The sequence below is a fragment of the Amblyomma mixtum genome, chromosome 3 (assembly GCF_055824585.1).
Source record: "Amblyomma mixtum isolate Tamu chromosome 3, ASM5582458v1, whole genome shotgun sequence".
In the NCBI taxonomy this organism is placed as follows: domain Eukaryota; kingdom Metazoa; phylum Arthropoda; class Arachnida; order Ixodida; family Ixodidae; genus Amblyomma; species Amblyomma mixtum.
In genome coordinates this window covers 204,702,751-204,725,240 of record NC_143014.1, presented here as the reverse complement: position 1 = coordinate 204,725,240, position 22,490 = coordinate 204,702,751, and the positions used below count along the sequence as shown (strand labels likewise).

At 50.7% G+C, this 22,490-nt stretch overlaps 1 protein-coding gene across 3 annotated transcripts in view; it reads right to left on the bottom strand.

The window, feature by feature from the left end:
- nvy (CBFA2/RUNX1 partner transcriptional co-repressor nervy) overlaps positions 1 to 22,490 on the bottom strand; it is a 169,975-nt gene that overhangs the window by 129,837 nt on the left and 17,648 nt on the right. For 2 of the 3 annotated variants that reach the window (XM_089582513.1, XM_089582512.1), the window contains exon 2: positions 21,590 to 21,813. In XM_089582513.1, the coding sequence (XP_089438639.1) occupies positions 21,590 to 21,680 (91 nt within the window). In that variant the 5' untranslated portion in view covers positions 21,681 to 21,813. Of the gene's footprint in view, positions 1 to 10,843; positions 11,604 to 21,589; positions 21,814 to 22,490 lie in introns of those variants that run through there. The other variant, XM_089582515.1, reaches the window with a different exon arrangement.

The following is a 22,490-nucleotide window of genomic DNA, read 5'->3' as shown; positions in this document are numbered from 1 at the left end:
TCAAACGAACTACGACTATACCTTGCACGAGATGCAACCCACCACACGAACGAAGTCCTGACTCGTCACACAGGCGGCACAGCATGGCTTTACTCTGTGTATCGCTATGCAGCCTCTTATGTGCTACTGCACCTCTGAGAATGCGCGAAACGTGAGTAGCCAGGTGTGGTAGCACTTGATGTCCTAACACTTCCGTAGCCACGAAATGGGTGGTCAGTGAGGATCCACTTGTCTCAGAAGACACAAGAAAACATTCGCTGCATGCCTCTCTTGAGAGTTGTACGAGTTCTGAGAGCGCCCTTTCCACAGAGGAGGATTTGCACAAGCTCTACTAAGTACGTCGCGTGAAACACTTGCCATTAAGTTAGAACGTGCCGTTACGCTGACTAGCTCATCTCAAGGCGCAGACTGCACTTCCAAGCAGTACACACCGCATGTCGTCCTTGTGCTACGTGTATTCTTGAAATCGCAGTCTCCCAGTCTCCCCGTAGACGGCTTTCACAGCCAGCATAGGCTGATGAGACAGCGAATAGAGGAATAATCCGGACAAAGCCTGGAGAGAGGCACGCACAGTCAAACGAACAGTAACGCAGCACTAGAAGCCTTCATCGATTCGCCCTGTGCTGAAGACTCCAGTGTACACACACGACGATTGACGAAGATCAGCTGAACAGGGATTAAACGATGTAAAATGGATGCGACAGGAACCATAACAATACCCTGCATGTAATACAGAGAGCTTGTGTACGACCTAACATGGGTAATTAACGTTCTCTGGACTTACCCAACTGATGGTGCTAGGCGGGCACCGGGACTTACTGTCGCAAGTAGTAAGAGCGTACGTTTTTTTTACAGCAAAAGTTGTTATAGCTTTGGCTGAGTCATATAGCCTTGCATTCCACCGTGGAATCACAGCGTCAGCCGTAAAATATTAATTTTTGAGTGAAATAATTTAATCGGCTTAATTAATTGAATTTAATTTAAGTTCATACAAAATAATCCAATTAAATTCAATTTGCCACCTGTCAAAGTGGAGCGAGGGAAATTCCTCTCTCCATGTTTAGGGCAGAGGAGAGAGAGGGATGAGAGAGAGAGAGGGTTGCAGGCGACGGGTGGCCAGATCAGATTTCGCTGATTCGCAGTGACACGGCGACGTAGATTTCACGGCCAAATGCAGGGCTCAATGACTAATATAATGCTATGAAATCTTTCGCTGATTAATGTGGTAAGTTTGTAAGTTTATCTCTGTACAAATTTTTTCCTTGCATTTCAGCGCCATCATTTTTTACGTGGTTGGGTACGGGATCAGTACATGTCCGCCTACTACATGTTCTAGTACACATATTCTCTGATTGCTCACTCTGCGTCGTTTCTTAAAACATTCTTGAGCATGGGCAGCGCAAAGTAAGCTTAATTTGCCTTTGCAACAGCTGCGGTGGACAAATTCCGGCTTAGAAATACGCTTGGGTGGCATTCTTCACTTCACTTTATTCACCTTAAAGACTGCCTTCAGGGAGTATTACATAAGGGGTGGGTTAACATATTCAACAACAATAAATACATGTCATTCCAGTACGATACAAGTGGTTACAGCGGATAAGAATGAAGATAGGCACGTGATGGCGGCAACATCGGCGGGGAGGGCATTCCAGTCAACAAGGTGCGGGGAAAAAAGGAACCTGAAAAAGTTGCAGTACGCGATGGAGGCCGGGCGATCTGAAACGAGTGTGCAGTGCGGTATCGAAACACTCGGTGTCTTCTTCGCACGGCATCACGTTAACACGAATGCACACGCGAGAAGAAGAAAGAAAGAAAACAAAGCTTGCCGGCACTTTTCACGACTTGACACTGCACGGAAAGTCTCTCGCAGGAAGTTGTTCCCAGGAGTTTCTTGCCAGAACCACGCTGCTGGTTCGTTTGGTTTCCTCGGTTTCTTAGAGACTATTCGTGTAGTTAGACCGCAAAATGTACCTTGCGCGCGCTATTGCGCCCACAGAACAATCAATTTCTATTTCGTTTCTGATCGTTTGTTTTTTACGCAATCTAAACTGCCACATCCTTCCCCTCGCCCTTCTGGAAGCTGAATACGAATTCGCGCGCACTGTAAACTGCAAAAAAAATTGCGAGGACACTTCAGCAACTAATGCGTTGCAAGGCGAAAGCCGAAGACACTATGCCGTGACGACTTCCAGTGGATGTGACGTCACACCGTTCCCGAGGCTATATCGATACCCAAATTATACATATTTCCGGGATCTTAAGTGTTAATTACGCTTAATTACACATTTTTGCATGTAATTTGAGAGAAATGCGACGTTTTTCGACCATTCTGTGACAATTTTCACTGTTCTGTGACGACTTCCGGTGGATGTGACGTCACAACGTTCCCGTGGCTATATCGACGTCTGCGTCATTTCGACGCAATTTTGACATTTTTGACTATAATTAGTTAATTCATCTACAGTCATCAAACTTGGCTTCTAGGTTCATTTTTCCCTCCTCTAACGGAAGCAACCATTGGTTTTCTTTCTTTTTAGTTCCCGTCTTAAACGCGTGTGATACGCTTTTTTAACGGACGACAGTACATGCCGTTCGCCTTAAAACTCGCATCGCCCATCTGAGGCCTACAGCGTCGGACCGCTGGTCGTCGGTGCACCGTCCACCGCATCGGAAATCCCCTCGGGACGGCGTCCGAGATTGGTTCGTCAGCGGGAGCCGAGAGCAGCGGCTGCCCAGAGGCTGCGACGCGTGCATGCGCCTCCGGCGTGCAGAGGGGGGGAGAGCGAGCAGACTCGGAGAAGGGACGCGGACATTAAGCGGCGCGGATGGATGGAAGAGCGGCGCAAACGAGCCCCCGGCCGCTCGCTCTCTCCATCTTTATCATTTTTTTTTTTTTTGTTGGCGCGGCCGTCGAAAAATGTGGAAGTGCGCGTAAATGGCGCGCCTATCAGTCAAGCAAAGGGCGCGTGCGTTCTCCGGGACCCTTCAGGAGCAGGCGACGCGGCGCAAAAGACCCGGGGGCTGCGGCGCGCCGGCGGGGCGCGGGGGAGGCGGTGTCCTTTGGAGGAGAACAGAGCCTGTCCGCGACAGGCCTGCGGCAGAGAAGCCCCGCGCCTCGAAGAACAGCGGCTCGCGCCAAAGACAAAGAAAACCGCCGCCGGCAGCCGCCCCCGGGGGGAAAAAAACGTTTAACACTGAATTTTGAGCACTGCGTGTACGCCTCCGCGCCCGAGGAGAGGAAGATGTTCTTCCCGGCAGCAGTTGCGGATGCGCCAGCGCGGTACATAGGCGGTGTCAGCTAGGCTTGACAGCCCAATTAATTTCACAAGAGATCACTTTAATCTTGCCGCCGCACGCTCCCTTCTCTTTTGCTGCACGCTCCGCGCGAACACGGTGAACACTGCATTGCGAGCATTCGCATATTCTGAGTGCGCGCGCGCGCGCTTCAAATGCAGTTTCCTTAATTACTTAACTTTGTTAACTTCCGCGGCACAGCGAAGTGCGATGCAAGCTGGGACCCCTGATGGTGTAAACACGAAAACCAGCAGATAACGTGTCGCATTTAGAACTCGGCACAAATGGCCCCGGGAGTAAGGAAAGAAATATGAAATACAAAGGCGGTTCTGCGCCCAAGTTTCCTTATTAGCTGTTGGAGGCCGTGTTCGAAGTAAAGGAAGCAGACTGCAGGTCGACGTTATGGCCGATTTTAACTTATAAAATGACCGATGAGGCGGCGAGCTAGAGTTAATCAAGGGCCTCTTACTCCCACAGCGGCACACCGAACGGAACAGAAGTTAGATATTTTTGCTATTTTTTATTCAAGTCGTTCAGAAAGGAAACCGTGCACAGCGAAAGCCAGTCCAAAGGCGAAAACCAAAAGTTTCCAGAGACATCAATGAGCAACTTTGTTCCCACCCACAACGCAATAAATGGTCCCGAAACGGTAAGCGCATCTAGAGCGCGTCGTGAAGACCCATGGCAGTCAAATCCAGTTTATTTCCGCGAATATGCGCAGAGTAAACGAGTTCAACGCAAAGCCTTTTCATTTTGTTTTTTCAGAACAAACATGTTTGGAAGCGCATCAAGGTCTATAAGCAACAGGAAAGAACACGGATGGAGGCGGACTAATGAGGTCAGTTGGAAAATACGCTGTAACATGTTTTCCTACTGAGCTCATCAAATGCAGTCCCACGCCTGACAGATGTATATTCACCCTCCTACACAATACATTGCCCGAAGTATATGCTGTCTTTTAGCTGAAACATAATTTTTCTTGCTAATTCTGTATACTGCAGAGTTTACTGTATACTTCCGTATACTGTCATTCCGTATACTGTAGACTGACCTCATGCGGAATTCCGCAAGTGGGCTTTCCCATGTGTCAAAGCCGACAAAACATAGATGGCGTAGTTGTTACTGAAAGAGTTGCGAAAGCTACAGAATAAACACCATGGGTGTAGACGGGAAGCGTTAAACATGTTCAGGACTGGTGGAGCGAACAAAAAAAAATGCCACGTTTTCGCTTTATAAGTGCTTGAAAGCATGGCCGTCCATTTTGAGCAAAGTTTGACTTGTGAAAAAGCCTGCTCACGGGTACACCTTCTCGCCAGCCTTCGTTGCCCATATTAGCACAACATCTGCGCGATAGCGTTGTGACTGCCATTCAGTCCACAGCTGACGACGAGAAGGGTTAAGAGCCGAGCACGGTCGTGATGAAATATAGTGAGAGCCGAAAATTCTATCGTATCTCGCAGCAAGGAGGACGAGCGGAAGGCGCTTCACTGCACTGCACAGAAAGCGTAACGTGCAGCCGAACTCACGCTTCGCAAAAAGAGCCAGCTACGATAACTTCGGCCGAGAGGGCACTTGTCATCAGGGAATAATAGGCCTAAAGGAGCAAAGCTGCGATAAGCAGGACAACACAGAGAGTACAGAGCGCGTATTTCGCAGCGAGTTCCTCACATTTCAAAGAATTTAGACCTTTTTTTTTTACCCACGCCTAAACACTTCCACGTGGGACTTAGACTCACCTGCTGTCGTCCAGTATAGATGCAGATTGTAGGACTACTCCGGCGTGATCGGTCAGAACCCCCGTTATCGATAGGCAAATGGGAGCACGTTATCACTGGAGGGCCTTCGCGCGGTTTGCTTTCTAAACTCGCACGTCACGCGTAGAAAACTGTTGGATTCGTCGCCAGAAGCACGCCTCTTTTTTTTTTCTTCTTCTTCTGGGAAGTGATAAGTTTATACTTCTCCGTCTACGCTAACTATAAATGACTGAGACCGCTGGCAGCGTACCCCCATGAAACGTTGCAAAACCCCTTAAGGTAGGCACATACACCGAGCCAGGGAAAAACGTGGCACAGTACAGCATCCCTTAAAAGTCATATTTAGGTGAAAATAAAAAAAGAAAACGAAGCGAACCAAACGGAGCAGGAGGAGCGGCCGCGAGGCTGACACGGGCCCGAGCGCCGGCGAGGCGCGGGCTGCCGTCGCGTAATTAAAAATCCGATCCCTCGCCAGCCGTCGATCGCATCGGACCGCCGGACGCTAATGCGTTTCGCCGCGTCAACACGTCACGTGCCGGGCTCGAGAGTCGCGGCGGACCAATTAGCGGGCTATTAATCTTGACAGTGGGCGCACGAATCCCCCCCGCGCCCGGAGGAGAGGGATGGCGGCGGGTTGGCACTTGTTACGGCGGGGAGGGCGAAGGGAGAGGGGAAGCCAACGACGCAGGTTCGGACGGCAGCGGCTGTGCGGGGAATTGGTCCGTTCGTTGTTCGCCGAGTGGTTTTGGGGGAGCGCTGAAGTTGATGCGGAGTGGTGGAAGAGGAGGGGGGAGGGAGAGACGCGCAGAATAAGGGGGAGTAGCAAGAAGCCGTCACAAAAACTGCTGGCAGGTCCGCATGCCCGAGTGCTATTAGGCCAGGCTGCGTTGCTTCGGAAAAGCGCCACGCGGTGCACCCCGACGTGCACCGCTTGGGGCACGTCGATAATCCCGACAGACCAACAGAGCGAAATGGCGATTTAGGCTTGGGTCGCTCTGTCCTTCCGTACTCACCGGAATCTGATGCGAAACATTCAACAAAAATAACAGTGAAAACGTGCCACGAAAGCTCCGTCGGACTCTGAAATCCGACACGAGACTTTGAGTTAACTCTCTCACTATCGCGCTATAGCAGCATTGCTTACGTAAACAGCACGAAGCGACAAGAAAGAGAAGGACGACACACTGGAACGTCGTGTGTCGTCGAAACCAGCTATACTAACCAGCCCAACAGCATATGCGATTCAAATGACAGCCTGCTTGTCCACAGATGAAGTCGGCTACCCCTCAGTTTTAGATGTCCTGCTCAGAGGTACACAACTATCGTAACAGCATCGTATGCACCTGTCAAACGCTAGCGTGCGTATTCTGCGCTTTACTCTTGACTTGCTTATGGCGACCGGCGCCATTATTGGGGCCGAATGCAACGTGGGGAGACCAACTTCAGGATTAAGTAAACGCAGTTAATAAAAGTCGCAGAAAAACCGTTATAAATCAAGGTATAACAACTTATGCTACAACACTGAAGGTTAACAGGCCTCCCCCAGAGATTCTTCACTAGACAAGCTGGATCACGACTAGATGAATCTGTGGCAAGTGTTTTGGCATCGAAACTTTTGATACAGTCTTGCTAGCAGGCCCATCCCGAGTAGGGTTAAATAAGCAAGCGATCTGAGGCACGTGCTGTTGTGCAGTGACTGGGCGACGCGAACAGCGCATCTTGATGCTGCTGCCTGGACCATGGCGGCGAAGCTCGTTTTTTTTGTTGCGTACATTCGTTCCTGTCTGTGAAAAGCTTGCTGGGGATTCCCGGGGCCACTGAAGTGCGTTTAGCCGCTCTGCTGCTTAGGGACGCGAAAATTTGCAAGCGAGCGTTCGCCGTCTTCATATTAACAGTGGCTTTCTCTAAACGGCCAGACATATCGAACGCCCCCGAAGTACAGAACAGCGCAAACAGCGACGAATACTCAGATCACGCAGCTTCAGTCAAGCGCCAGCGCCCGCCGCTGAACCAGCTCTAGAGAATCCATCTGACCTCTGTGATGTCTTCAAAGCGCAGCCTTGGTGAAAAGTATCCAGGCTGAAGGGTTCACTGTTAGGACTTCCAGTGGGACACGTACGTGGGTCACCCAAAGTTTCGGGATATGTGGAAACGGGAGGATAATTTGCTTCATCACCGCTCCATGGTTTTGGATCTTAAGAGGTGCCGTAAGTGACGCAGTAGACATGCAAGTAGCGGATCCTGTGGCCCAAGACTATACAATATCGGCGTAACATCTTCGCATTGCCATGCGCCAGTTCTGCACATAGCTACCGCAGCATGGGCTATGGATGCCGTGAACGCTTACTTATGTGTTGTTTCGCGGGACTGAGCAAAGGTGAACTGGTGCGCTATCTGTATAGGCTATATCTGTAACGCTTTCTTGTTGATGCTTATTCAAGTCTGTGAAGCAACGAAGAAGCCTGTTAAAGTTAAAACAGGTGTTAGTCTAATTCCACATTTTTTTATTTTTTTTTCATTTTCATTTCCTCCTCTCATGGATCGTTGGCACAGCTGATTGACTCCCATCCAGCCGTCTAACTATTCAGTTTTATCCTGCCACGTTACAACTGCACTCACGTGCACGACCCCTACATCCATTACCCCGCACTTACAGGATACGCGCTCTCTCTCTTAGCCGACTGAAACGCGCGGAAAAGACATGCCTTTGCACGAGCAAATCGTGGTTGATGTGTGCGCATAGCAAGCACATGTGACCGTTTGCAGCAGCGCACCATTCTTTGAGGTCTGCGCTCTGCCTTTCTTTTTGTCGTCTCTTATGAGTTGCCAAGAGGCCAGCCTCCTGCGTTCTGCCCGTTTGTGACGACTGCAAACGCATCTCCTTCTTGGCTTTCTCACAGTTGGCATATAAACAAGCAAAGTGATGTTGTAAGCCAGGTTCCGACCTTACTACAATAACAACTGCATGAGGGACTCTGTCCGTAGCACACAGCCATATCGTAGCATTCCGCGACCGCAGACTCCAGCGTTCACCTCCATGTGACCCTGTGCCACATGGGGGACACGCGCCCTCGAGAGTGTGGTCACGTCACGTTAATCGGCGGTCACGGGGTCAAAGAAAGCAAAGTGAAAAGACAGCAGTAGAAGAAAGAAAAACAGGAATAACAAGAAAATACAGAATGGCGCAGGAAACAGCTGCGCACGTCAGCTCCTTTTAGCACTGCGGCAATGCTGCCATCTAGTTTCACTCGCAGAAATTATCCGTTTTGTCGAGAAAGAAAAAAGTTCGCACTCAGTGAGATATTTAAACCATTTCATCATGACGACTTTGCTCTGTATACAATTAAGAAGTGAAGGAAATGGGACTTGATGAACATGTTCGGCATAGCGCACATTCCAGGTTTCGTTTCCTGGTGGTGCACTAAACCAGCCAAAAAGGGGCGAATGCATGTGGTTTCATTTCGGGCTTTTATACGCTGCACCTCCGAGGAGAGGTAGGAAATCAGGCAGCACCCTAGCGTGAGCGCTGCCTGATGGTCCGCAGATATGCTACGCGTTTAAATGATCTTTCTCGTTGTTGTGCAGCGTTCATCACCGAAGAAACTCGCAACGTGAGAAAAATTACCGCTCCAAGAATTATTCTCCCGCGGCTTTCACCCGCTTCGTCGATATGTGTGCCAGCGCGGCAGTGTTTGTGCCAGAGAAGCGGAGAAAATTCGCGAGGTGTCTGCTGCTGTGAGGCCTTTATTTTTTTGGAACATCATCGTAAGACGAGTGTTCTGAAGGAAACGGAAAGCCGAATGGTCGGGCGTGAAAAGGAGTTGTCATTAGGTCAGACTTTGCCAGACTGACCAAAGGCTTTCGGTTTCCGTAGGAACTCGTTCTCACATCAGTTAATAAGCATGCCAAAATTGTCCCGCGGTGATCTGAAAGAGAAGGTTCGCGCTCTTTTCGCCGTCGCCAACTTACCTGACCTCCTCCTGAAGTGCGCGCGCTGAAATCGTCTGTGCTGATGAGTGCGCTGCGCCAACTCGCTAAGTGGCGCATGACCATTACCAAGCGGGAACCACTAAAAATAGTTGAACGAACCCGTGACGCCTGTACGGGGCCGTTTTGCATGACTTCCGCACTATCAAAGACGCTGAAAATGCACTTCCTCAACGATAAACGAAATAATTCACTGCGGCAGAGCACGTTCGTTATATACGGCGTTTTACTCTTGGAACATTGCACCCAAGTGCTCTACCGGAAAGTTTAATCAGCGTAATGTAATCAGCGTAATACCCCCGATACAAGGGGGCCTTTAAGGTAAATAAACTGAACTGAACTGAACGATATGTTCACTCGACAAACTAAAAATGGCCGACGCTGTCACAAGTGTGAACGGGCCAGTCAGTCGCAAAATGGCGAACGCAGCCGCCAGGTTACGAAGCGACAGGTGGCGCTAGCAAGCCTTCAAGGGTAGCGCTAAGGTGCTTCATAGCGAGGCAGCGCGCTCGCCACAGGGCGCGTGACGCGAGCGAACGCTTGAGTCACGGGCGCCCGCAGCGAGCGCAGCTAGCGGCCGCGTCTGGCGCTCAGCGCCGTGCCGCGGCTGTCGTACAGCACCTCCGTTTGCTCCGTGACGTTAATGTTACCGTTAGCAGTGACGTTAGCGATGTCGTTAACGTTGCCGGTCCAAGAAAACGACGTTACAAGAATGCGTCGGACACCACCCAGGCAAGCGTACTTGTCTCACTGTAGACTGAGATTCCTGCCCTCGTGCGCTATATTGGCGTGCGCAAGCAGGCCAGGCCCTGTGACAGTCGCGCTCTATACTCGACCTAGTCTAACGAAATTTACCGAAACGCTTCGGTCAGTTCGCTTTCATCGTTCATCGCGCTAACGCTCTTCTACACAGAGACGTTAACGAGACAAGGTGTCAGTGCATACATTATTTTTTGAAGAGTTTGGATCAGTCGCGTTTCTTTACATAGTAAAGAGGTTCTAGCATATATAGCACTTGCATTAGCACTCAAGACATCATTCCTCTCTGCCAGTTTTTGAGATAATTGTTCAATACAACGAGAAGAATATCTGTTAAAGTTCTCTAATTACTTTATTGGGCACTAAATCAGAGTTTGCCAAGAATCCACTTGACTGCCATTAAAATTATTTCCCTAATCGGCACGGAGAGCACGCGCAAATAACAGCGGTCTCGTGCGCTCGAATATAAGAAAAGGCTCGAAACGTGCACCGAACTCTGCTGAACACTAACCTATAGCAACTGCAATGGAATCACAGGGTCATGAGCAAGGCAGGATGGAACGGCATGTGGATGTAGGCGAACAGAAAAGAAATGAGCTGCAAAATTGAAAGAAACAACACAGTTGACGCGTCAGCTGTGTTGTTACAAAGCAAAATATATCAGATGTCAACGAACGCGCATGCACTCCTGAGCTTCTGCCGCGAATCATTGAACGCAGATCCTGAGTGCGTCGTGAAGCCATCATTCAAACGAAAGTAAGGAGTTAGCATTTGCGGCGACATGTAACAATCGCAATAAGCGAAAACGAAACGTTATGGTGTCTATGCGTTTGCACGTGTGATTCGAGCAGTCTAAGCGGTTTTACTCTGCGTTTAGAGAGCTGAAATCTTACAGGAGTAAAACAAAAAACAATAGTGTATAGAACCACGAAGGTGCTGCGACGTCGTTGTTATAATCATTTCATTTTTGGAGGCCGAGGGGGTCGAATTCCAGCCCGATCTCTAAACGGACTCCGCGAGTCTCTTTAAAGGAACAACTCGTGCCTTACCTCGTATAGCTTTAGCTGCCGAAGACGGGGCGACAGCTTTGCAGCTGGGGCACCAGGCACGTCACTCGCTGCAGCGGCTCAGTCCCACTTAAAGTCCGGGACGAACGGGGCAAGTTCGTTGCGCACAGCCAAGGAACAACCCACGACATCACGCCGCCGCACATAGTTCGCTCATCGCGCCGGGAGCCCGGCCGGGGGGCGCCGGCGGCCGCTCGATCAAGCGTCCCGTTTCGAGATGCACGCGAGTAACGGCCGTTCGATGACGCGGCCCGCGGAGTTCCCGAACACGAGGGAGCAACGTGGACTATAATGCGAACCTGCACCGAGCGCCGTCACTTTGCGACACCCGGTGACGTTCTATGACACCTCGAGACAACACCGCACCGTGCGATTAAGTCGAGCTCAGCGGCATGAGGCAAAAGAGCCAAGGAGATGGAGGAAACAAAGCCGCCGGATAGGCACACTAGGAATACGACTCGAGGGAACTTTGTGAAGTGAAGAGTGCCAAGTTTTCCGTGTGGACCTCGCGTGTGGAACGCTCCGGTGCAGTGGTGTCTGATGAGGGAGCTTCAGGAGTGGAATGGCGAGAGCAGAGGCGAATGTGAGGCTGTCAAAGCAGGGGGAGAGAGCGGCGCAGCCTCAGCGTGGGAAAAACGCCCGGTCGTCGGCGGGCACGAGATGCGCGCACACACACCACGCTCAGTCAGGGGCCGGTCGATGCCCGACCGCGGGCGCGAACACAACTGCGGCCGATCGCGGGGTTCGGTGCGGGCTGTTTGGGCTGCGCCGGGTTACGGCCTCCAGTCGGGGGGCGCCTGGGGAGAGAAGCAGCCGCCAGATGGCGGGGGGTGGCGCCGGCCGCGCATGCGCCTCACGCGGCGCCGCCGCCGTGCGGCCATCTCTCGCGGCTGGCGCTAACTACGCCTCGTTGCGTCGGCGTCGATGAGAGGAGGGTCGGGGTTCAAGCCGCGCGTGTTTTCTCTTCCCGAATGCGCTTTCGTCGTCCTCCGGCTTTTCCCTCCGAGACGTCTCGACGGGGGAGCGGGGGAAGCGCTCAGCTGCGCGCTGAAGGCCTCTTCCAAGTTTGCCGCTCCCGGCGCGAGTGTTCTAATAAAGGACTCAGCTGCAAGGTTATGCTCGCTGTAGGCGTTGAGGCCGGAATCTTTAGAGACCTATATACGTCACCGATGGCTGGGGCGGCGAAGTGCCTTTCCACTGACTTCGAGCGTTCACAGATGGAGAAAATCTGTGAACTAACACAGCCGTCGGCGACGAGTTTCGACGCGTTAATTTAACGAGCAAGCGTTCAATCGGATTTCCTTCCTGCTTGTCTAGCCATAATATGCAAAAGCAGTTATGTACGCTGATTAAACCCCGCAGAACTTCGAATGCACTCACTTCATGCTGTGGAGTGCGGCGCTATTTGTGACCTTTTCTTTCCTGAATACCACGTCACGGTCTATACGTCCGTTGACGGGAAACTTGGTGTACAAATGGTTTTTTTTTCCTGTAGCGTTTTTATTTCTTTTTGTTCTCCGTGGTATTAAAGCCTCGTGAACCGTAGGCTCTGGACTTCCTGGCATCGCCTTGTCTGTTGTAGACGCAAAAAGAAGTCAGCCTTCCAACTCGGACAGGAACACTCTCAAAAGCGACTCATCCTTCGACATTTTTGCATTCACCTCGTTCTTAATTCTAGTGTGTTTCTGGAAGAAAACGCGGCGGTTTGAAAGATGGCTGCAATGACATCTGTTCACCAATTGTCAGCATGTGCCGTTGGAGTACGTAATGAACTTTTGTCAATTTGCAGGCTCACTGCATTTGGAACGTTCCACTCTTGATGCATCTTCGTCTGGTGCAATGAAACGAAAGAGCTGAAAGTAATATCAAATATATCTGGTCTTTATCAGTACGCTATTTGCGCTCTTAGAGCGCGCATCTGTCTTGTGTCAGTAAATCACGATTTTCGATTTCACGATGGAGCAGAACGCTAACCAAACAAACGCAGGATAAGTTATCACCAACACACCACCACCAGCACCATCATCAACAGAGTCGAGTCCACACCAAAACAAAGTCCTCTTTCCCCTAAAGGCGCAGAATAGGGAGGAGGCAAGCAAAAGTATAAAAATGTCATGGAAACCTTCACTGACGGCATCACGAGCGCTGCTTTAAAATGGTAGGAACAAGCCTGTGAAGAGAAAGCCGCATACAGGGGCACATTTCGGGGGATGGGACTTTCCCCCCAAAGTTTATTTGTTTTTTTTCTTCATATGTTTACATGAAATTTTCTGAGCGTATTAGAAACAATATAAAAATTGTTCTCGCAAAATTTCGGTGATGTATCTTCAGAATGTCGTTCTCTCATATATATATTTTCCTCTGAATCTTGTGAAAAGGGGGGCAGAGTTAAGAAAATGTGACAGAAGACTGATTCAACATTCACTGCATTGCTACTGGCGTACTACTGGTCAAGACATACTTAATTTTTTTTTTTTTTTCACGAAGCGCAAGTTTTGATTTTTAATCATTGCAATGCAGTTTCCGTTGATATATCTAGGATATCTAGACTGAGAAGAAAATATCATACACGAAATTCAAAATTCACAAATTTGACAAACAAACAATGTCTTGATCTGCAGTACGGTCCTAGGTGTGCTACGAAAGAAACGGGGCAGAGCAGATAAAATAGTCGGGAAGAAATCTGCCCCGCAAGGTGATTGTCTAGGCAGAAAACCCTAACGGAGAAAAATGCCCATTTTGCGAGCGTTTCCTCTCAATCCAGAGCCACCGCGGTTCCCGAAAATATTTTTTTTTAGAGTACTTCCCAGTCGATTTGAGCAATGAGACGTAGGGACAGCATAAAAACGAGGCATACAAGCGATAATCCAGTTTTCAAAAAATAAATTTTTTGGTCAATATTCGGGATTTCAAAGCCGCATCCACTCCCTTTTTTCTTTCTGGGGGGTGGGTGTGTGTGGGGGGGGGGGGGGGGGGGTAATTCTCTATTCCCGAAATAAAACATTTTATACAAGTAAACCAAGCTGAGCCACGTTTTTTTTTTTTTTTGCGACGCAAAAAGCCAAAGAAATACATGGTTCAAATGGGAGCGCACTCACCCCCCCCCCCCCCCCCCCCTCCTCTTCCGCTGTCCTCACCCTCCAAGAGTAACCCATAATGGCCAAAACCGTACCACACATATATTTCGGAAGTGCGCCATCATCGCAATCTTTTCGTGCAAACAAGAACGCGACAAGCGGTCAAGTCGCAAACGTATTCCGTACGGAGTGCCATGTGACACTATCTATATGGCTTCTTGGGCCGCCGCGGTGGCTCAGTGGCTATGGTGCTCGGCTGCTGACCCGAAAGACGCGGGTTCGATCCCGGCCGCGGCGGCTGAATTTCTTTGGAGGAGAAATTCTAGAGGCCCGTGTACTGTGCGATGTCAGTGCACGTTAAAGAACCCCAGGTGGTCGAAATTTCCGGAGCCCTTCACTACGGCGTCTCTCATAGCCTCAGTCGCTTTGGGACGTTAAACCCCATAAACTAAACTAAACTAAACTATATGGCTTCTTGTAGGGTGCCTGGTTGCCCGCGCGCCTCCTACCTTTTTGCGATACGCAGCGAAACAATAGGCATGCCTCTGAAACTCTCTCAAAACTACAGCCATGCTTGTCGTTTCTACATAAAAAAAAGAAAAGAATGTAAGCGACTTGCAGCCGCACATGTGAGAACCAGCCGAGAAGGTTTATTTTTTTTTTAAGGTAGATTTTTCTAATGGTTAGAGGTATCATTACCGAGGGTTTATACAGAAGCAGCTTTAGGTGTCGCTGGACGCCCAGGTTTTCATTACAGGAGATCGCACCAGACGTTTTCATTCCCAGCGACGACGGAACCCATGCGTGTCACAGTCATTTCTACTTAAAGCTACATCTCACAACAAAGTCCGCCATGCTCCGGTTTCATGCCCTACAGGCATTTCGAGGAAACTTCGTAAACCGCTCTAAACCCGTGCGTATATACGACCGCGGTTAATGTGCACGATGAGAAAGTCTTCTTTTGGCATCGCTGGAAATCGAACTTACCAGGTGCGGGCATCGCAGCCAGGTTCATTAACAGATCCTGGACCCGGATAATTCATAAAGATTCTATTCCAATCTCAATTCTCTTCGCCTTTGGTCATTTAAGGCGCGGCGGCGTCCCCGTTGTCGTCGCGTTCAGCCATTCGGCGCGTGGATAATGAGAATGGGATGAAATTGCTTGAAAAAAACTGCTATTTCCTACCTGCCGTGCACGATGTTACGGCACCAATATGGACAATGTAGACTGAGGCTGATAGCAGGGAGCCTCACTCGAACCAATAGTGTATCGCGGGTGGCACCGATACATAATATGCTAAACATATCATAATTTAAGGCTGAAATAAACGATAGCTGGTTTCTCGGCGTTAAAGCTCATGTATGCATTATTCTTCTCACGGTCCTAGTGCACTCGGGGGCACACCTGCTTCTTGTATTAATTGATCTTCAGGTAATATAAATTGATGAAGTTCTGCATCGCGAGAAATGCGTTAAGGTTTGAATCAGAGAGTTGTATGGCGTGAGCAGACACATGAAAATGCAGTTTTTATATGCTTACCTTTACTCCAATTTTTTTTTTTGTATATGCGTAATGGGGAGCCAAACGGTCTGCGCTCCGAGGCGCCCGATGTTGATCAAGTCGCTTGTGCGCTGTGGTGACGGCGCCAACTTGAGCGCGACTGCCGATAGCTGTGAGTAACGTCGTGCTGCCAGCGTGGGTGTGGTCAAAACAGGCGCTCTTGGTGTAGACACTTTCAAGCTGCGTACGCAGCTTTTTGTATGAGCCCAGCTCCGCTGTGTCGTATGGGATAAATGAACATTCATTCATTCATTCATTCATTCATTCATTCATTCATTCATTCATTCATTCATTCATTCATTCATTCATTCATTCATTCATCTGAACGGTTTCTTTTGGTCTATGAAGTTACGAAAATGATCCTGTCGGTGTTTCTTCCCACGCGCTACAGGTTCCGATTTGAAACATGTCTCAGGCTGCAGATATGCAAACTGCAGTTTTAAATGACCCTTCCGCTAATTAAAACAATTTGAAATGATTCGCCAGTTGACTAAAGGACAGAAATGCTGAAAGCTATTAGGTGTGCCATTCGACCGCGGAAAATAGCGCTTCGGTTTTATAGTTACAATAATGTCCCTTCTTTCTATTCAAATCTTCGGCCGAAGTTACATGTACAGTCTTTGTCAAAAGTATATGGCCCAAGGGGTCTGCTTCTGAGCCATGCAGCGCGGCTTCTCTTACATACTCAGGGACCCTAATCTCACGAAGGCGGGAAGAACTTAAGGGCTCAACCCTACCAAGCTTAATGCTGCCCAATGCTCTAAACAGCTCCGCTACACGGCTTGGAAGCAAACCCCTTGGGCTGTATATTTTTGACAAAGACTGTCATTCGAATCCGTATGTACATTCGTTAGTACATGCAGTATGCCTGTCATGGCAATCTGGCGGGAGTGCCTCAAGCATTCTCTCCTGCTGGTTTGGATTCCGCTTCAGACACCGTTTTTCATGAATACGTGGTGGCGGTCGCTCACGCAAAGAAGGAAACGTTTACGCCAGACCCCGTTCTCTGCGCTGTTCTGCAGCGGCATCGAAGCCACACTTGTCTGCGCTACACATTTATTTTAACAGCACTAGCTGCACGTGGCACTTCCGACGCAAAAGTAGTTCGACCACCCAGCAGTCATATACAATGTTATACAGCTGAACTTAGCCGCAAGTACCATGTAAGCTCGACAAAGTAAAGCGGTCCTTGAGGGGAAGAAAGAGAGGTGGGCGGGTGGGAGGAGGCTGGCGGTTGTGGCGCAACTCAACTCTATCGCTTCTTCGTTGCTGAGGAAGGAGGATAGTGAAGGAGATTTTCTTCACAGCTGCCGTTTATTATTACACATATTCGCACATGTACAGCCCCCGTCAAAAGTATACAGCCCAAGGGGTTTGCTTCTAAGGTGTTTAGCGGGGCCCCCTAGCATGTCTAACAGTCCAAAGCTTGGGAAAATTAAGGACGCACAGCCATTCCTCTTTCGAGAGATTACGGTCGCTGAGGATGCATAACGAGGCTGACCGCAGGCCTCATAAACAAACCCCTTGGACTGTATATTTCTGACGGGGGGTGTACGTGCACCTGCGGCCTGAGGATGGTCGCTGGGTTGACACCACTTCATACGGACATGAAGAGTGCGGCTGACGGGACAGTAGACCGTTAGTGACACGTAGCTGTCCATGCGGCAACTTTAACCCCCCCCCACTACCTCAAGTATCGATGCTATGTGTCCCCCTCGTCCAGTTATTGGTCGGCGTCGTGAACAAACAAGAGGAGTAACCGAGCAACTCAACTTCTCGGTGGGTGTCCAGTCGTCGCACTGCATTATACGCCTCACCGCTTGTGTCAGCATGCTACCGTCTGTGACGCATTACGGTCTTCGTAATGCACAATCGACTGACACCCTGTTACTGAGGAGAGAGGGTGCTTGCGGCTTCCTTGGCTTTCCTGAATTGTCTTCGGCGTCCTTCAGGTCTGGTGGTATTGACTGACCCCCGAAATAATCAGTAACGCGGGCAGACGCGGTCACAGCGCATTCGCGGGGGTGATTACGCGCAAAGTGGCCCCACTTGCCGATCGTTGGCCTCCCTTCGAGGAACCGATGGCGGCGAGGCGCTCGGAAACCGCACGTGGCGCGCGGCCCGCAGGCCCGCGTGCGCCCACCATCCCAGTGCTGCCCTCGCATCGCCGTCCTCACCCGTGAGGCCTTCGTTGTTGTTCTTTTGCCTATTTACTCCGGCGCTCTCGTTCCTCGGAGCAAGGGCACCAGGGCCGCCGGGGCATGGGGGGAGGGTGGGGTCCGCTCCCGTTGGGCCGCTGTCCAATGTCAGCGTCACGTGACGCGAGATGATTTGCTCGCGGGAGCGGTGACAGTGCGCGGGGGTCTGGCTCGGCGCGGCTATCACCCTTTGGCAGCGCGTCCACTCGGGCCTGGCCCGTCTTCTGTCATCGCGCGCGCGCGCGCGCGCCGGGGAATCAAATCGCGAGACACAAGCCAGAGCCCCATCGCGCCGTTCCTGCCGCCCACCACCCGCCTCCGCTCGAGAGCGCAGACTTGAAAAACACGCGCGCGAGGCCCTCTTCGCGCAGATGCATCGCAGTCACGCGTGGCAGCAGGCAGCAGCGCGCGAAGATGCCTGCCTCCCCCCCCCCCCTCTCTACACACACAGGCACACAGACTGCCTACCCCCCCCGCTAGAGGAGAAAGCGCCGCGCGTATACACTTCAAGCTGCCGCTGCTGTCCGTTTCCCCTAGGTCCTTCTGCGCTGTGCGCGCTGACGGTACGCGCGTCGCGAAACCGCTGGATGACATCCCGCGGTGCATGCGCTTACTGTATACTCTCTTCTAGAAGTCTTACATTGTTAACAATTACGTAATCTGTCCCGTTCTCTACTTCTTTCATTGGTTGCTCCGCCGCTTTTAAGCTCCTCGACCAGTTTTCCATGATCCTATCGGTGACGCAAATTAACTGCGATTTGAAGGCAGCCGAACTGCTGCGAAGAGAAACTGTACAGATTCCTCAAATCATCGTAGTTGAAGAAAAATTGGTTCTTGCCGGGAGCTGGAACACGGGAATATCGCCAGACCGGTGCAGTCGCTCCACCAACTAAACTATACACTGAACGGCTAGCAGATGGCGGAGCGGGGCCGACTTGATCAACAACTCGCAGCTGGAAAGCCCCCGGCCAAAATGGTTTTGAAGGGCTTCTCCTTTCTCTAAGACCCCCTGGACTAGCTATCTCAGCGTCTGCAACTCGAAATATCTGCCGAACACTACTCGCCTGCTTAGTTTGGAGAGCCGCCTGCGGTATCTTAGTAGACCGGACATGCATATATATATATATATATATATATATATATATATATATATATATATATATATATATATATATATATCGTGTATGTGGCTCAGTTTATTCTTTCAAGAGGAAGATTTAAGTTTCTTGGGCAGCGCTGATAGCAGCTACCTTCGGAAAGGTTGAAGTATACGTAGAAATTAATTCTGGAATGGAAGAATGTGAACAGAACGCATAAAGCGCGCATTAGGTTGGTAAAAATTGAATGGTCAGCTGAGCTCGTCGCCTGTGAAGTCACAATGTCATTATTCACTGCTAAGATGCGACTGTGATATCAACGGTTCCTAACTTCCATTGAGCGAAACCAAGCATCAGCGCTTGTTTCACGACGACCTAAGAAGACTCTACCCCTGGCCAGTTCCGGCAGCGTAGATAATCAACTGTACGCTTTACCATGATATGGCGTCGCTATACGAGCGCACGAAAGCATAACTGTTGCTCCATACTTACGCTAACGTGCCGATTTTTCGTATTTATTTCCATTTCCAATTTGCTGATGACAACGCATGCGAAATGAGAAATCAAAAATTTATTCGCTGTACGAAATACCAAACAAATTGATTTTTCATCTGAAGCTGGATTAAAATTTAAGAAAACTAGCTTAAGAAGAAGCAACTCTTTTAAAGATTTCTGTAGACAATCCACAGATACTCTGCATAAAGTCCATTGACTGCGTTGATTTATATTTTTTTGGTTCTGAGGGCGTGTTGCGATCAGTATGCTCTTAGTTCTGCCAATCCCAACTTTTATATACGACGCAAATTTGCCCGATGTTCTGGGTGCCGAGTAAACAGACCTTCAAGGGCCACTGACGCTAGAAACAAAGACGCGCTTAGATTTCCTTGAGGCGCAGAGTGACGGAAAACAAAGCCACCTCGTGTACAAGGCCAGTCGTATACAGAAAGCGCGTTCACTGCCGACTTCAAGGCGAGTGAGCAGCGTGTACACACGGACCTCGTTGTATGGCGATCGGAACGGAAACTGCGTCAGCTATGCGCGCTCCTCAGACCCTGTTTCTCTGTTCATCGCATTCCGTCGCCCGAAGCGAAGATTACGACCGCTGTTCCCGGGGCTCGCGTGCTTTGTACAACTCTTTACCCGCTTTGGGCCGGGGCGCATGTTTCGCGTCACGGTGTGCCGCTCTGATGGGAGAAATTACTCGCTTCCTCTGTTCGGGCCCGGGGGCTTCCAGCCTTTGCGTTTATTTTCCGAGCGCTCGCATGGCCGTGTCGAGCGTGCGTGATAAGGGCCCTGACAAGCTCCATGAAGGCCGGCGAGCAGCTAGCTATACGGGAGAAGACGCGGTCCGCGGACCAGGCTGCGGCGGAGCAAAACCCTTTTCGGATTAAGCAGGCCCGAGACAAGCCAGGCGAAGGCAAGACAAGCCCCAGAGGAACCGACAGCCCAGCAGCAGCGCGCCCAGGACGAAGAGCCCCCCCCCCCCCCCCCCCCCCCCCCCCAAACAAGGGCAAAAAGCGGAGCGCGCGCGCGCTCACGACCGGCGGAGTCGAAGCGGCCAGGGCCGTAGTCGAGTCAAGTCAAAGCTACTGCGCGCGCAGGCCCGCCGACTGTATGCAGACCAGAGCGGCGTCGGGACAGGAAACAGCTCCGCGGCCCTCCGCCTCCCGCCCCGCGCTCCGCAGCTCGGCGCCTGTTCGAACCCGAGGCCTGTGCGCCGCAGATGGGCAGTTCTTTCCGCGCGCGGCATCTGGCAGCGCGGCCCGACTCTGCCAGGTACTCGCGAGGCGTTGTCGCACACTGGAACACCTATTCGACGCACGCAGCTGCCGGCGTTGCTCGGGAGTGAGAACGGTTGGTTACGCGGACGCGTGCTGCTCAGTCGACGATGTGGAGACAAGTTGTGAAGTAGAACTGGGGGCGGACCGAACGCTGGAACGATCTTCTATTATGGTAAATGAAATAAGGTGCAGTAGTACTAGTAGTAAAAATACCTTTATTGACGGGAAATGTTGTTAGAACGGAGGAAGTGGTGTTGTAGTGTACAATTCCTAAAAATTAAACCGCGCTCCATTCCAGAGAGCATACAAACAAACTGCACGGAGTGAAAAGAAGCCCCGTCACTGGTCGCGCTTCGCGACTCGTTAGACAGCACATAAGCGGTGCCCCAAAGTGCGAATTCTCTAAGTCGAACTCATTACTACCGAAACTTGGTATCTACAGGAGCAGTAAATACTAAAATTAGTATCATAAAAAAAGGCGTTGCTCTAAGAAGATAAAATTATTTTTCCTCTTCAATCGCAGCATTTTAGTTAATTCTCTCAGTGATGATCCTGTCCTCGGACCATGGGTTCTCCGTGCAGAGCATTTTACGCAGCACTTGCAAAACTTGTTCCGCACCGATTTCAGTCCGCATACTTTCGTTTCTAAAGACCACGTAAGCTACACTGAAACGAAATTACAAATCATTGTGTCGTGTGTCTCTATGTGACCTAGTTTGATATCAGCAGTGAGGCGCAACAAATGCCCAGTTGCACTTCCAGCAAGAGCATAGGGGCACTCCAAGTCCTGGCCCGCAAAAGCAGGGGCTTGCAGTCGGTGCCGTGCGGAGCGCGCTTTTCCGCTCGCTGGAGATGTTTCTATGCATGCGGGTGTGCGAACAGAACCCGCCGTAGGCGTTTCTCGCGCAGTACACCTGTCTGCAAGTCGCCACAAGTGGAACGGGCCACCGGGGACGAATTGCACTCAAGCGCCCGCGCGCACCCGGAACCCTAGCATGAGCAGACGATACTCACATTCGCCGATGTTGTACAGGGGGTATCCCATGGCCATGGCAGTCTGCTGAGCTGTGCCGGGTGCCGTATATCCGTCCGTGCACGCGATCATGAGGGGACAGATGAGTAGCTCACGCGCACGAGCTCCTCATGTCCGAGCGGCCAGCGTTCGTCTCGTGGCTCTCTCTCAAGCACGGCACCAGCACGTCCCTGCAGACCGCGCTCTCGTCGGCTCAGGCCACCTCCTGCGTACACGGTGGTTCGTTGGTTAGAGAGAGAAGTTCGCAGCGCCGTGTTTTGGCACGGGTCTCCGGGGGAAAGGATGCGCAACACTTTTTTAGGGGTGTCAAAACACCGTGCTAGTGGCCGTCGCCTTTATCGCCGACTACCACGTCTTTCCTGTCTATTCTCGTTAGCTGTCGTGGCCGGCCAGAGTTCCTGCGGCGACCATTCACATATAGCGTTTTTACGCAGGATAAGTTTTTGGGAAGACGACCCGTGGCGATCGGACTTGAACATCTTAGAAAAAGAACTGGCAGAGAATATATACGATGCATAGAAGGGAAGGGACAAGCGGGAAGGAAGCCGTTCATCTTGCAGCCCAAGTTAACCGTAAACAAAGAGTTCCCTCCATGCACCTAATAAGTTCTCTCTTCTCCCTTCCTAAACGGCCTCGAGCCTCCCTTTCTAAATCAAAAGACGCGGGTTCGATCCCGGCCGCGGCGACTAGAATTTCTTTGGAGGAGAAATTCTAGAGGCCCGTGTACTGTGCGATGCCAGTGCACGTTAAAGAACCCCAGGTGGTCGAAATTTCCGGAGCCCTCCACTACGGCGTCTCTCATAGCCTTAGTCGCTTTGGGACGTTAAACCCCATAAACCAAACCATCCCTTTCTAAATAAACAGCCGATTCATTCATTCATT